This window comes from Primulina eburnea, chromosome 15, assembly GCF_022965805.1.
Source record: "Primulina eburnea isolate SZY01 chromosome 15, ASM2296580v1, whole genome shotgun sequence".
Classification (NCBI taxonomy): Eukaryota; Viridiplantae; Streptophyta; class Magnoliopsida; order Lamiales; family Gesneriaceae; genus Primulina; species Primulina eburnea.
In genome coordinates, this window is record NC_133115.1 from 5,275,260 (window position 1) to 5,291,406 (window position 16,147).

General features: G+C 34.3%; 1 protein-coding gene across 3 annotated transcripts; it reads right to left on the reverse strand.

Moving 5' to 3' along the window:
- Positions 1–6,066: 6,066 nt before the first annotated feature.
- LOC140815094 (monothiol glutaredoxin-S15, mitochondrial-like) lies at positions 6,067–10,580 on the reverse strand. Of its 3 annotated transcripts, none has more exons than XM_073174205.1 (7): positions 10,419–10,580; positions 9,096–9,196; positions 8,778–8,906; positions 8,488–8,587; positions 7,870–7,954; positions 7,230–7,308; positions 6,067–6,395 (listed from the first exon to the last, which is right to left on the reverse strand). In XM_073174205.1, the coding sequence occupies exons 2-7, from the start codon at positions 9,159–9,161 to the stop codon at positions 6,345–6,347; spliced, it is 510 nt and encodes a 169-aa protein (XP_073030306.1). In that variant the 5' UTR covers positions 9,162–9,196; positions 10,419–10,580; the 3' UTR covers positions 6,067–6,344. The 3 variants fall into 3 exon arrangements, with proteins under 3 accessions (XP_073030306.1, XP_073030304.1, XP_073030305.1); XM_073174203.1 differs by having other exon boundaries at positions 7,889–7,954; positions 10,419–10,579; XM_073174204.1 differs by lacking the exon at positions 10,419–10,580 and adding an exon at positions 10,296–10,412 and having other exon boundaries at positions 7,889–7,954.
- Between the last annotated feature and the right edge of the window lie 5,567 nt (positions 10,581–16,147).

Consider the following 16,147-nt stretch of genomic DNA (forward strand, 5'->3'; position numbering starts at 1 on the left):
CAATCAAGTCATATTATCATTTATTTTTCAGTACATGATCATGTTTATTCAAGCAAAAAATCGAGATCCATGTCAAAACATTTTGAAACAACACATGCAGAATTTTTGATATTCCTTGGCAAGCTTCACGTTTTTCTTGGTTTGTGAGTTTCAGGTGATTGGTTCGACTCCAGGCTCCCAAGGCGACATCTATACACGTAATAGGATGCATTAGGATCAGATTGGTCCGTTCGTTCAAGCCCCTGGTTGCTGGAAATTCAGAAGTGGACAGCAACTTCTCATTTGGTCCATTTGAGTTTCGAAATTTCAATTTTGATGGCAAGGAGGAAGGATCTGATCTTGGCTGCCCCAAGGGCCTATATCCATGGTTAGATCACTCCCCTAGCATGTCTAAGACGTGACTAAGTCGCCCTTTTGGTGGCTTGGTCCATGGTGCATCGGTTTTTAATCAAAATGCAAGAACAGCCCCCATGTCCCTTCGGCCCCTTCCCATTTCAGCATATGTATTTCGGTTTTGGTTGCTTGGTATGGATCTTGGTTGGCCTATAGCCCTTAGCCATGGTTCATACCATGCCCCTATATGTCTAGATCGTGCCATGGTCAATCAAATGGCCACTGGAACGACGCGAGACATCGATCAAAGCAAAACACACCACACGCGCATCAAATGTGCTCTCGGTGGATCTTCTCGGTTGGTTGCTGGAAAAATTCGAATTGTGACTGGCCTAGGGCTCTTAGTCATGGTTCGAATCATTCCTTGGGATGTTGGTAAGAGTATCTGGTCGGTGGTTCACGCCCCAATGGCCGGTAGTCTCGAAAACAACACAAGTTACACGATTGTACAGTTGCTGGAATTTTACAGCAAGTTGCTGTTTCTGTTCGGAGGCTCGTTCGAGTTCTCGGTCGGCTTTTAGCATATGGCCTTGGACTGGACAGTGTCCCATTGAGTTAGGAAGGTCATGTTTTTGACCGTTTGTGATTCGGATCACTTTTGAGGTCGTACGAGAATTTACGGTGCGATGTGCCAAATTGACTCTCGAAAGAGCGTTTCATGTTTTGGCCTCCATTTCACTTAGATTTCGACCCTAATCATTTTAGGAGCATTATTTCAGTATTTTAAGCGTATTTTAATCATGACTTTATGTCGGTTCAGGTTGGTTCGGAGTCATGATTAAATGCGAAGTCATTAGGCATCATAGTCGTATCTTTTGAACGTAAATTGCGTAGTTGGTCATGTTTAAGCTATTGCATATTTTTCATAGCACAGTTAGGTTGCAGCGAGCCTGGGGACGATCCAATCCAATCCAGTTGGTAAAATATACAGGAATTTTCATTATGCCAGTTAATTATTTTACGTGCATTAAATAGAAAATGATTATTTTTGAGATTTATGCGATATGGCTTGTGGTTCATTCACTATGTGGGAGTATTATTTTATACGGTCGTCAGTGACCGCTCAGTTCAGTTTGGTACCATCCGGTCGCCAGTGACCGGTCAGATCAGTTTCAGTTTCAGCCTCCCCGGTAGCCAGTTACCGACCAGTTTCAGCTTAGTGCAGTGGCCACAGGTGTAAAACATAATCTCAACAGAAAATTTTACCAGTTATTTCAGTACAGGCTCCAAGGAGCAAATATTTTTACTGTGATTATCAGTTCAGTTATGCACGTATTATAATTGCTCAGATCAGTTTATTTTCAGCATGATTATAGATTATTTTCAGTATGCCTCATGACATGATATTTTACCCCATGCATATTTTACTTCAGATTTTACTCGTTACCTGCGATATATGCATGCTGAGTCTTTAGGCTCACTAGACTTGATTGTTGTAGGTACTGATGAGGCTAGGGCCGAGGGCGGGGACCAGTGAGCCAGCTTGGGTCGGCAGTAGTGGCACCCGAGGACCTCAGTGCAGCAGTGTTTATTTTATTCCGCAAACAAACATTTTATCAGTCATTGGATATTTTTAAGTTGTTATTGTTGGCAAACAATTATTTTCTTCCGCTGCAACATTTTTGAAACATTGAACTTGATTCACCAGTTGATTTTATGAATGAGGTCCGTTTAAGTTCTTTTAAAAAGAAAATTTTTAATTTTCCGCAAATTTTAAAGCAAGAAGTTAGAGGGCCTTTACACTTTTGATTTCATATTCATATTACACTTGCTGCATAAGATAATGGGGATGACAAATTTGCTTTGTCGAGCATTGCAAGAGAAATCTCTAGATATTTTAAGTGCAATGGATTATGTTTCAACGACTAAAACTTTGCTTCGTACTTTGAGAGAAGAAGGATTTGATCTCCCACTTAGTCATGTGAAAGAAGTTTGTGTCAAGTATGACATTGAGATACCTCACATGGAAGCTCATTATAAATCTGGTACAGGCCGTTCTTGTCAACATAATGATTCAATCACAGTTGAGCACCACTATCGATTTGATGTATTTACAGCTGCAATAAATTTTCAAGTTGAAGAGCTTAATAATAGATTCAAGGATGAGGCAGTTGAACTTCTTAAACTTAGTTGTGCTTTGGAACCTCAAAAAAACTTTAAGTTTCTTATTGTTGATCATATCTATCGATTTGCTGAGAAATTTTATTATCTTGATTTCGATTCACAAGATTTGCATCATTTGATAATACAATTGGATCACTATAAACATGATATTGCTAGCCATGAAAGATTTCATAATTTATCAACTATTTCTGAATAATGTCGAAGATTATTGAGACAAATAAGTCAGGAACCTAAATCACTATTCACGAGAGGAAGAGAAGAGAGGAGGCGCAAGACTCAAGTTTTCTCCCAACAATTAGTTTGCACTCTTTATTTTCTATTATTATTTAATTTTCATGGATATTTTAGATCAAACTATGCGAGGCTAATTTTCTTAGTCTGATTCAAGGGATAGTCTACTGTTTAATTTTAAATTAAATTAGACTAGTAATAGTTAATATTTTATCTTCATATTTCCTGTTATTTTAACCTACGATATGTTTAATTGACACGTTTTTGTGTAATTTTATTGTAGGAGGAACTTTTACGGTTTTGTAACAAAGTTGAGCTAAAAAGGCGATATTTATCACAATTGAAGTTTCCAAGATCGAGTTTGAAAGAGAATAGCCAAACCAGAAGAGGTCCTGGGATAAGGCGTGGCCACGCCTTGTGATGATATTTCAGCTTTTGATTGACAAGTGATTTATATATTTTTATCTATGTCGTTTACTTATTTATCAAATCTGATATATTTGTTTAATTGACAGGTTGATTCGTCTTGTTTTAACTATCCCCGTTTCTACATCAACAACGGAACGAGCATTTTCAGCAATGAAACTTGTTAAAACAACTCTTCGTAACTAGATGGAAGCAGAGTTTTTCAGAGATTCTATGGTAATCTACATCCAACGAGATTTGGTTGAAAAAATTGATAACGATTTAATAATTAATTAGTTTTATTCTAAGAAGAATCGAAGAGCACAACTTCAGTAGTGTTTTAGCTCCATGTTTTTTAAGGTATTAAATATTAAATACTCTTGTTTTATGTTTTCATGAAGTCAATGTTTATATATTTTTTATTTTAAATTTGTTAGTTAATTATTTATTTTATTAAATAGGACGGAGCTAGCCCCAGGTGATTTTGAATCCTGGCTCCGCCCCTGCTTGCGCTACTGTATGGTTGAAAAATTTGAGTTGCACCGTTATCAATAGATATAACTTTTGGTAAAGTGACAATCACTCGGTCATATATTTAACATCGACGATTGGTTAGATGATAAAAATAGAAAACACAATATATTATAGATATTTAACCAATCCATATTTTTATACAAATCAAATTCCTTGAAAGATGAGGGAAGATTAATGTAATTTACCTCTATGATTAAATCCAATATGAAAATAGTACAAGTATCTACTATTTGATTAACATGAAGTAATTCAATTTTATACAAGATTTTCAATACATTGAGAATTTTGCTTATTCTAAGCACTAAATTAAATATCCAAATTGTGATGATAAAAATTTAATGTCCACAACTTTGACAAATGAAGAAAATATTAATTGAAATTGTAATGAATCATAATTGAGTTATTTCTTTCCATAAATTGGACCAACCTTGTATGTATAAATTAAAAGCAATGCAATGTATTTGTTGAATTAAGCCAAATCACATATAATTAAATAGTAGAAATATGAAGCATTTCTATGCATATTGCTGCTTAATTTTCACTCTCACTGCTTTGGTCGCTGGTAAGTTCATAAATTAATTGTCCTTTTGTGTCTTTAATTATTCATTGAAAATTTTAAAATATAATATTTTCATAGTTATTCAAGAAATAATAGTAAAAATAATATTTTTTATTTTTTTCGACGTATTTATGAAAAAAAACAACCTAAAAATATATAACTTAATAGATGTTAGTAATTATTCATTAATATTTAGAGACAAAATCTTAAAAAAATAATGTTTTTCTCTAGAACAAAAAAATTAATTCTACCAATTTTCTTTCTAAGAACCCAATTTGTATATTTTACTATAATTTTCCCAAATTTCAATTGATTAATTTGATTTTATGAAATAATTATTAACAAAATATGGTTGTTAATATAGTTTTAAGCTTTTGAATTAATCGCATCAACAATTTTTTTCTCTTTAAAAATAGGTTTTATAAAATAAGATGCTTCTTACATTGAAATAATATAGATGAATATAAATTTATAAACATTTTTTTACTAAAATTTAAAACAATTAACCTAAAAATTTTCAAAAACGATTTATTTTTATAGAATTTACAATGCATGGTTTTCATAAGATTTGTTTGATGATAAATGGGACTAATTATTTAAGTAGGTTTTTTTGTATCATTTTCAAAATTTATGGTACACAAAACATGTTGTGAAACAGTATCAAAGTTAATTTTGTGAGACATATATCTAACGACCCAACTCATGATAAACAATATTTTTTATGTCAAAATAATTAATTTTCATTGTATGTATAGATCAGGTCGAACCGTCTCAAAGATATAAATATATGAGACCATCTCACAATATATCTATTAATAATAATAACTTTAATTTGTGGATTGATTTTGGAATGATCTTTTTGTCTCTTAGCAATAAATCTCTCGAGTATGTCTCATAGGAGACCGTCTCACGGATCCTAATCTGTGAGACGGGTCAACCCTACCCATATTTACAATAAAAAGTAATACTCTTAGCATAAAAAATAATACTTTTTTCATGGATGGCCCAAATAAGATATCCGTCTCACAAATACGACACGTGAGACCGTCTCACACAAGTTTTTGCCAAATCAAAAAAGGGTGATTTTTTTACACTCCTAATAAAAGATTAATTAAGCTCTCGTCACACCTTAATTATCGACAAACTAATCCATTATTCTTCGTGAAAATCTCAATGTGGACTAAAGAATTTGCTCACTCGAATGAGATAAATATCAAAATTAAATTTAGGATAAAACATCAACTTTGATTATTATTTTTGTTTGGCGACGAATTATATATTTCGAATTTTTTTGTTGCAGTGGAGAGCAGAAGCAGTCAAAGAGACATCCAATGGGAGTCGCCATATTGCTACAAAGTATTGCCAGAAATCCAGTGCACAGTTGCGAACGTGACGATAGAATGCGAACCCACATGCAAGAAGAAGTGCGGAGTCGACTCGAATGCGCGTTGCGTTTTGCCTTACGTTGGTGCACCATCTTACTGTGCTTGCGAATTTCGATCTCCCGATTGCACCAAATTCTACGTATGTTGAGCCCTATGATTATGCCAACAAGTTTTTACTAGATATATTTGTCTTGGAAAGGATAATTCCTCATGTAACGGGAGCAATCGAAATATTACGTTTGAGATATTATATGATTTATAAGATTATTTTTTTACTATTCCATCCGCTATAGTTTTTGGGTAAATACAATTATATGATCCATTATTATTATGACACAGATATAATAATAATGATTATGATGGATTTGAAATCAACCTAAAATAGAAGTAATTTTGAATCAACTTAACAGATTCTTCCTCTATTCAAATCCCAACTTCCAAATCAAATCACTTAATTTATTCAAACGCAACCTAAGATTATCTTTGGTTACTTTGATATCCACAAAATCAAATAGCTGCAAGAAATTACTTCTGCAAAACAGCAAAAGACAGGTATCACATTTGCTTGTTGCCGCCAATTATTCGCTTATTCGAAAATGATAGGTGGTGCAAGTAATAAACATGGTTTCATCTTACATAAACAAAAAAATAATGATAATAAGACATCTCAAATATCTATCACACACTAGGCAAGCTATGATGCCTCGCACTGCTTATATATGTTTTTCTGCGACATCTTTCAATTTTTCCTTCAATTCACCGGTCTGCGTACGAAAAAAAACAAGAGGAAGAAGAAGAGTTTTAGAGTTCTCTGATCAGAAAAATAAGACACAAACAACCATGCAGGGCTTTGATATCCGTATGGAGCCAGACTAATCAGGCACCTCAAAGTGTTTCAAAGGAGAGTTGTGTGGTTACAACAAACACCTTCCTGTTATTCAAGTAACAGGATTGATCCATCATCATATAAAATATAGGTGATCTGCGTCCCTAAAATGGTTCCAGTGAATAATTGTATATTTTGTCCCAAATGTTACCACAAACAAATTTGGTCCTCCATTTGATTCAAGCCACAGAATTGGCCCCTCCCCGCATAAAAAATAGACAATATGTGTCCACACCATCACCCACCTACCTAACATTAACACACTCTTCAGCCTGAATTTGAAGATTTTAATATGTGAACTACCATAGTTTCTTATCAATTCGATTTGTCACAACTTTGCCAAGCTTATTTTGGCACTTTTGCTAAATTTCTATTAATTTTATCAATTCAAATGAGAGATAAATTTCGATATTTGTGAAACACAGGGGACCTATACTTTAGTGGTAAAAGTTAGGGATGAAAAGCAAGTGTATGAACCCCTAGTTTAAATCAGAAACATTCAAAGATGCATCACATACATGCAAACACATCTTTAAGAAATTGGACCCAGTATTTTATGGTAGGGATGTAAAATGACCAATTTTGACAATACTAAGGACCAAGGTTATCACATGCATGTACTAGAGGATCAAATATGTTTTGCTGGTAGAGTTTAATGGACAAAAGTTGAAACTGTCCTGGATTTGAAAATGAAAGAAGAAAAGGGGCGAACCTGATGCATGCTAAGAATGATGTCAGATCCCCCAATGAACTCCCCATTGATGAATATTTGAGGGAATGTTGGCCAGTGGCTGCAATAAATTGTGGCATGTGTTATTACATAGCGTAATTTTTGAAATAAAAAGAGAAAGAACAACACTTCTCTATTTTGTCAAGTATATGTAAATAGATAAGAGTACAAGAAGGCTTATGACACTATGCAGACTAGTGTAGAACCAAGCCTTTGTGAAGAATTTTGGAGAATACTGAGGTAATCTATGATATTATAGTGTTCCCAGCAAAGTTGAAATCAGAATATCACACAATCCATTTCAACTTGAGTCCCAAACACGTGCAAAAAGTATGTAATTTATCTGTTTCTGAAAAAAGGAATATGCAATTTATTACAAAAAAAAAATTACAGATTCACTCCAAAACATAAATCAACTCATCCTCGCACATATCCTAGGGTGAGTACCTATTAATTATAGGGGTAAAAGAACAAACAGGGAAGACACATAATGGTGGTAGTAAAATATTTTATTTAGTATATTCAAAAAAATTATTTTCTTCGGTAGCCATCTATTCTATCAAACTTAATATCGCATAAATTGAAAAATTCTAGCTATTCAGACATTCATACCAATAAAAACATGAATAGTAATAATTTACCTGAAGCTTTGACAGCATTCTTTAGTTCAAGGTCTTCTAATATATTTCTTGAACTTAAAGGAACATCTGCAAAGCCCCATTTTAACTGATAACAAGGTCGAGCATAAAAGTGTAGCAGAAAACGATCCATTCCATGTGAAGAAGTTTAAGACTTAATGTACATATTGCTTTTGTAGAACTATACTGAGTGCATGTTGTTTGTCAATCAACCCAATTCAGTTAAGTTGCAAAAAATGATTCATCAAAAATCTTATGGCTAATAAATCTATCTCTTGCATGTAATTCAAACCACTGCATTAAGGAGCCCACCCCACCTCCAAACAACATTAAAAATCAGGATTAAAAACATTGATTTTATAAAAAGAAAGCACTTTTTTTATGAAATCTACCAAAGCCAAGGTGGGATTCATTCAGAAACCCCTAAAAGTAAATTAAAATAAATAACAGAAACTACAAAAGAGTAGGACTAGGCTAAGAACACTTTTGGATTATAACACAGATAAACAAAATAGAGAAAGATGGATGAAAACACCTAGACAAATTTACAATTGAACGCAATAAATTGCGCATTTAAAAATAATATGTGTAGTCTTTCTTACTATGTTCTTTCAAAACTCTCACTGCTAATGCACTAAATCCACATCGGGGAAGATCAGGCACCCCTTTCATGTATATCATTACAGAGTTTTCCTTCAAATCCTGTGAATCAGAGATAGCATTACCATACAGATGTCAACCCTTGTGGATATAAGGCAAGGCTATTGAACATGCGTACTTGGACAATAAGGGAAATGAAATAAAGGATGAAGAAATTTTGAACCAAGTACGTCATTATGTTAGGGACTGGATCAACAATACAATGAAGCACTCAGATGACAAGGGTACGTACCTGCTCGACAATGTCTTTAATTGCAACACCAGAACTCTCAGTTTTAATAGCGGGTCTAAAATCTTCATGTGTATCACCAGGCACATTGGTAGAAAGCCGAAGAACGCTCTGATAGAAAGAACTAGATGCCTATAACAGGAATAGAGCAACATTAGATGAAATTTGGCAGTCAGAAAAGACTCTCATAGATATACACAGATGATAAGAGTATGAAAAGTCCTTGTACAGTAGCTAAGAATCTAAAATGAAAAAAATGATGAAACACCAGAAAAATTTGGGAAAAGGGTGGCCCAAGTAAAATAGAACTTACAAACTTACAGTCAACCTCGAGGCTGGAAAAGGTGCAACACCTCTACGAATTATGTCAGCCAATAACCTCACCATATTTATATGCTTAACTCAGCGTCACCCTATTATAGCTGCATAAAGTATCCAATAAATAAAAAACTAATTTCAGATTCTACGAAAATTTGTACCAAGACATAGCAATAGAAATCTACAATGGGTAAAGTCATAAAACAAAATCTTCAAGATTGGATAAAGTCATAAGAAACTTCAAGATTGGATAAAAATACTGACAGTTAAAGTTTCAAGGTAATGGTTAAGATATCACATATCTTAAATAAATAAAGACGACTTAAAGAACAAATGGCTCTGTCTTTTTAAGTCAGCAGCATAACTGAAAGGAATCAACTTCCATCCCCTTCCTGCCCCAAAGCCCAAATCAGAAAAACTAATGACAAACTATTTTTTCAAAAATAGCTTAGTCAAGCGTCAAGATGTCAATAAATATATAAAACAGTAATATCTTTCAGCACATGGAGACAACAAACAAAAGCAAGACACAGTTAAAAACAAAAGCACAACACACTGATATTTTTCCATGTGATCTTTAACTCTATGGAACAAAATCATGTATCCATTCAAACCAATTGTTTAAAAATTAACACATCTTTGGTTCCTAAGGGAACACTCAAATTTAAAATGTACAAAGACATAATACAACAACAGCCTTCAACACAGCCAGTCAAGTTCCAAAAAAACAGAAGTTCCTTAGAGTTCCAGGTTTTATATTTGCTTAAAATACAAGAAAACAAGAAATTGTCAAAAATTTGGTTTCCCTTTTTTCCCGGACAATGGTGCAAAATTTTCATTCAAAATGAACTGATATTCATCATCCAATCCATTCTTAAAAGTGTCATTCACCCTTGAAGTCATAAGAACGAGAAATTATTCACTACAAAATGCAAACTCAACATTTAATTATTTCATACTCCATATTGAGCATGAATCTTAACAGAGATTTGAAAAAACCATAATTAATTCATAGAAAACCTTGCACGACACGAGAACGAAGAGACGACCAAAACATTTCCATGTTTCACGTAGAAACCTAAAGATTTCATTAAAAAACAAACAACAACAACGCAACCACTAATTCAAGAATATCAAAGAGACCCTTTTTTCCTGAGAACCAATTAGTCATTTCAAGTCAGAAATCAACATAAGATCAAGTACCAGTAACGATAAACCCTAGCTCATCAAAGCCAACAAATCCATCACATGCATAACACTGAACGATTCAAATTCACAACAATAGAAAGGTTAAATTTACTAAAAATTACAAATGTGATTTCTCACCCAGAATTTTGAATTGAATAGATTCGCCAGAGGCCCGCATAATTTCAACAGCATCAGCACTTCGAGCAAGATGGTGACTGGTGAGAGACGAGGAGAAGCCAGAGCATTTCCAATTTTCATTTGTCAGTGGCATTTTGTAGTACCAAAAGCCACTAATATTAATTAACAAACATCCCTGAAACTTTCAATAATTACACTTTATTCCTATGTAAATTTGTTTTAAATCTCTACTTTTAAACTTAACTTAAATTTACATTCAGTCCAGTCTCTGTCTGAAAAATGATATGTCTGCACTACCTGAACCACAACAAAACTCTCTGAGCCCACATATATTTTCTCGGATGAAAATCAGTACAGAAAAAATAAAAATATGATATTTAAATATCACACTGTTTCAGAACTGATACTAATATATGATTTTTGAGTACCAAAACATATATAACAAATATTGATATTAATACCAAATTTTTTTTCCGGATGAAAATCGGTATAAAACATTGAAAATATGATACTACTGTCTAATATTTGAGTACCAACTCTTTCAAATATGAAAATAATATATGATTTTAATTATATTTATGATTTCATCTCGTTTAATACATAAGAATTCTCAACTATTCCTACTTCATTTCCCAAGTGGTACTTAGAAATCATTTATCTAAAGTCGATTTCAACTTCCTTATTAAAAAGCAAACAATAACTAATTCAATAGCAAAATAATTTTTTTTATTTGATTAGTTGGAGTTATAGGTCTTTCAAACTCTATAAACACGAATGATTTATTTTCCTATGGTCATACTCAAAATCTCTTATCTCAAATAAATATGACAATTCAGTAGTGATCAAGTAACTGAAAGTAACAAGATCCGGAAATATAAATAAACAAAAAGTAATCGCGTATACAACTCTACAATTCATAAATATATATTCGACCAAACTACGTCATCTTCTATATTTATTAATTAGTTCATGAACGAAAAACAACAAAATAAATTCATGTTCTTCAGCATCACTAATCGACTAAAATTAAGTAAGAAGAATGGAAGAAGAATCAAATCAGAGTTGTGACTTTGTCCCCGGTATATGCTCTCTTCGTCTTCGTTTTTCGATCTTGGTCTTTTTCCCGTCTCTAGATTTTTGTGCGTGACGGTGGCCTTCTTCCTCTCGTGGCTAAGGCTTCGCCTTTTTATATTTGCATGACGGGTTCGAGAGCCCATGAAAATGCCCGTCCAAGTATGTGTTTGGCTCTGCTCGTCCGTGTCGTGTGCGCACGCTCGTGTCATCAACGCAGCGCGCGACGCTTGTTCTTGGTCTGCTTGGGCGTGCGGTGCTTGTTCTTGCTGGTCCTTTCTTGTTTACTTCATTCTTCCATTTCGACATTTAATTTATTCCTCGTTGGTCGCGAGTTATGCACACATGTTTGATTCCTACAGCCGCATAAACAATAGCCAAAAACACGTAAATCTGCTCGATAATCGCACACTTTCATAGCAATTCCTTGGATAATTTAGGTGCAAAACTTGCACTTATCAAGCATTCACCAAACTTTTGTCGCTTTACCTAAAACTATAACTAGTGGTAATGGTACAACTCAAATATTTTAAACAGTACAACTACCCAAGCATCACGGTGTGACCGCTTTCTCAACAGAGACAATTATTACACTTCCAGAAATCTTATACCCAACAATTGCACTCTTTACAGTTAATGAGAATTGAACTCGTGAACTTAACTCTGATACCAATTGTAAGACCTAGCGTTGGTCGTTTTACCAAAAACTATAGTTATTGTTAATAGTGCAACTCAAATATTTTAAATTGTACAATAACTCAAGCCCCACCGCTCTTTCAGCAGAGACAATTGTTGCACCCCAAAAATCTTTCACCCAATAATTGTACTCCTTGCAATTAATGTGAATCGAACTTGTGACCTTCACTCTTTACAATTAATGTGAATAAAACTGTGATATTGACTCTTATACCAACTGTAAGACCGAGAACTTGTCGTTTTATCAAAAGATATAGCTAGTGATAATGTTACAACTCAAATCTTTTGAACAATACAACAGTTCAAGCACCACAGTTCGATCGCTCTTTCGACAGAGATAATTATTGCATCCTAACAGTATACTACTATCATTTGACTTATCATTTTGACATCTAGCAAAAACACATTTGACATCTAGCAAATACGAATCAAATAATTTTTGCTAGATGTCAAATGTGTCGACAAGTCAAGTAGAAATTAAAGACTAGGAGAATTTTTTCAACAACTAGAACTTCCGAAATGAAAATAAGAGCATATTTCTATGAATCTTGTAGTAGGTTTGCGAAAGAAAATAACAATTCATCACTAAATATGGGTGACTGTGATAGATTCACAAAGTTCGTGCATCGTTCGCATGAATTTAATCTACCTTATACATGAAGCATCCGGTCTAATAAAGATTCGAGCCATATTCTTAAAACAAGACCACTCTTAATTAGAGGAAACTCAAACAAAGACTTAAAGTATGAAGAATTTCCTATTCATATCGTGGAATCATTCCGGATATGAAAGTACAAAATTCCAATCACATAGAACAAGAATTTACCTGAGAGTTAGAAGAGAAAATACACAAATAATATTCTTACCTCTTTGAAGATCAAATTAAACCAAATTTCGAGGAAGAATCTCCCAATAAAGAGGGAGGGACATGAAGACTCGGACAAACTATGAAGGGGAGGCGACAAGAACATTTCGAATTTTACTGATTTAATCATGAAAATCAAACCATGAAGGAGAGATGATCCGACCAACTATGAAGGTTATGTGAAGTTGCGCTTGTTGGGTCGATAAATTAGAGGATATTATTATTGATTTTGTGCTTCAGTAATATCAATTAATTTGAGAGTGCAGTCTTATCCTTTTAGTGGAATAGAATAAGATTAATAAATTATTTTGATAAATCATGAGTTGATTGGATCAAATTAATTTATTGGAGCTTAATTTAATTGAATCCGATCAGGTCCCTTTGGTGGCTCTAATATAAACTCAGATAAATTATATGAGTTATAATTTATGGTATATGTGGGATAAATTTATCTAGACAGAATTATACATGGAAGTTTATCAGCTAATCTTCTAGATATGGTATAATATATTCTGTCCATTTAAATTTATATTTTAAAAGATATTCTAGTTATCTTTTTGTTACAAGATATCACAAATATATCTTATATATATGTGATATTGTAACTTGTGACCACACACAATCCTACGTTTAGAATTTGAGAGAACATCAGAGAAGACTTGGAGGTTTGGAGCGTAGATCCAGTGCAGAGAAAGATCGAAAACACGCTTCAAAGGTAATCTCTAATCTCTGTGTGTTATAATTAATTAATTCGTGTTAAATACGTAGAACAATCGATCCTGTGAAGAAGAGAACATTGAAATCACAAGAAATCAATTTTTGTGATCCGATCTTCTCGGTCTTGGCTAACATATGGTATCAGAGCCACGAGTTTTGATATCGTTTTGCGTATTTCGAATTAATTAATTATTTATGCATGTTTTAGTTTAAAGCGGTGTTAGATTTATGTGATTATGGTTTGAATGGATGGATTTATTTAATTTTTGAATGGTTTATGGCCTTAGTTTTTTGGTGAGATTGTATTTCGTATTTTCGAGTCTGTAACCAAGGGGGTGGATTACGACTCCATGTTTCCCCTTGTTATTTTCGTGCAATTTTTATTGTATTTTTCAGATTTGGGCTTTTCGGTTACTGTTTAAAGATCTGGAGGGCCGGATGCAATTTAATTGAAACTACAAGGGCTAGACGGAAATTTCGGCCAAATAATTCCAGGTACCAGAGTTCATCTTCTTCAATTCGTAAGGGGCCTGTTCTGTAATTTCCGAAATCCACCATGAAAAGAAAATCTAGATCGCGTAATCGGAGGCACGCGGCTGCGAGGATGAGGGATGAACGCGAAGGTGATTTACGGTCCATCTCATGCGTCGTTTTCCACGTTGGAGAGGGCGCGATTGAGATGTGAAAATCGCCATTTTCTTTGCGCTGGATCTGGAAAATCGGGCATCTATTTTCGGTTTCGAAATGGATTTGGTGTCTCGGTGATTTACCAGTGACCGGCGCGGTGGAGATCTTCAATTTCGCACGTTTCCGGCGACTCCAGCGGCAGCGCGGCGGCGGCAATTTTTTAGGGTTGCAAAAGACGGGTCGCGGGCTCGGGTAATGGTTTCGGGTCGGATCCGAGCGATTTGTTTGGGTTGAAGATGGTTCGCTGGTTCTGGGTCACAGGTTCGGATTTCAGGTCATTGGTTTTCGGGTCGGATCCGGAAATTTTTTAATGGGCTGGACCAGGCTGTTGGATTACTACTTGGGCTGGAAATATTTTTTGAAGTATTGGGCCAATTTTTGGGCTCAATTAGATCTTTAATTTTATTGTGTCTAGGATGGGCCATAAATTTGTTCTTGTTTAATTATTGCTTATATTTGTCATTCATGTATCATGCCATGTAGATTGCATAAACACCGCTTTAGGTACCATATTGTCATGCATAAAATTTTATTTATTCTATTTTTAGAGAATAAATATTTTGATTAATAATTGAACTATTTTAAGAGTTAAAATAGTCATGATTTTATTAATTGGATAAAACCCAAAATTAAAGTTTAAATATTAAGTGTGAGAGGGTATATTTTTTAATAAGCCCACGGTCTCCCTTATTAGTCCATTAGTAAGAATTATGTATGCCTCGTGCCAATTTTATTGGTCTCCCTATAGGAGGGCTACATTGTTTCGGTTACTTGATTGGACTAATTATTATAATTATTTTATAGTAAAATTAATTGTGACCACCCTATAGGTGACATAATTAATTTGGTACTTGATAAATAATTAATTTAAGGGTATACACTTAAGTCAATAATAAATTTATTTTAATTTCAGAAAAATGACTGAAAATTCACTGTCTATGATATTAACCAACAACCAACTAGTCGGAGAAAATTACATTGATTGGAAACGTAATTTATTGATTGTCTTAACTGCGGAGAAAACACAAGTTTGTGCTCAATGAACCCTGTCCATTGGTGCCTACGACGGAGTCCACGACAGCTCAAAGGCAGGCTTATGATAAGTGGATCAGTTCTGATGAGATGGCCCGTTGCTAGATTTTGGGATCCATCTCAAATGTGCTGCAACAGAAACATCAGAACATGGACACAGCTACGAAAATCATGGATAGCCTCAAGAAATGTTTGAGCATCAAGGACGTCAGACACGACAAGCAGCCATTCGAACCATTATGAACATGCGCATGAAACCTGGGACGCCCGTGAGAGATCATATGCTTGCATTGATCGCTCAGTTTAACGTGGCTGAGGTGTTAGGGGCTGAAATCAAATCAGAGACTCAGGTTGACATGGCACTTGAGACTCTCCCTGAGATGTTCTCACAGTTTAAAGTTAGCTATAACATGAATAAGCTAAACATGTCCCTGACTGAGCTGATGAAGGAACTCCAAAATGCTGAAAGTGTTCTTAAGACTAAAACTGGTGATGCATTTCTTGTTGCTTCTGCTAGGGCCGTCTTATTCCAAGCCGAAAGGTAAAAATGGGAATAAAAGGAAGAAGCCCAACAAGAAGGGTCCACAACAAAATGAAAAGAAGGTCAAGGTAGATGGCAAGCCTAAGGGAAAATGTTTCCATTGCAGAGAAAAGGGTCATT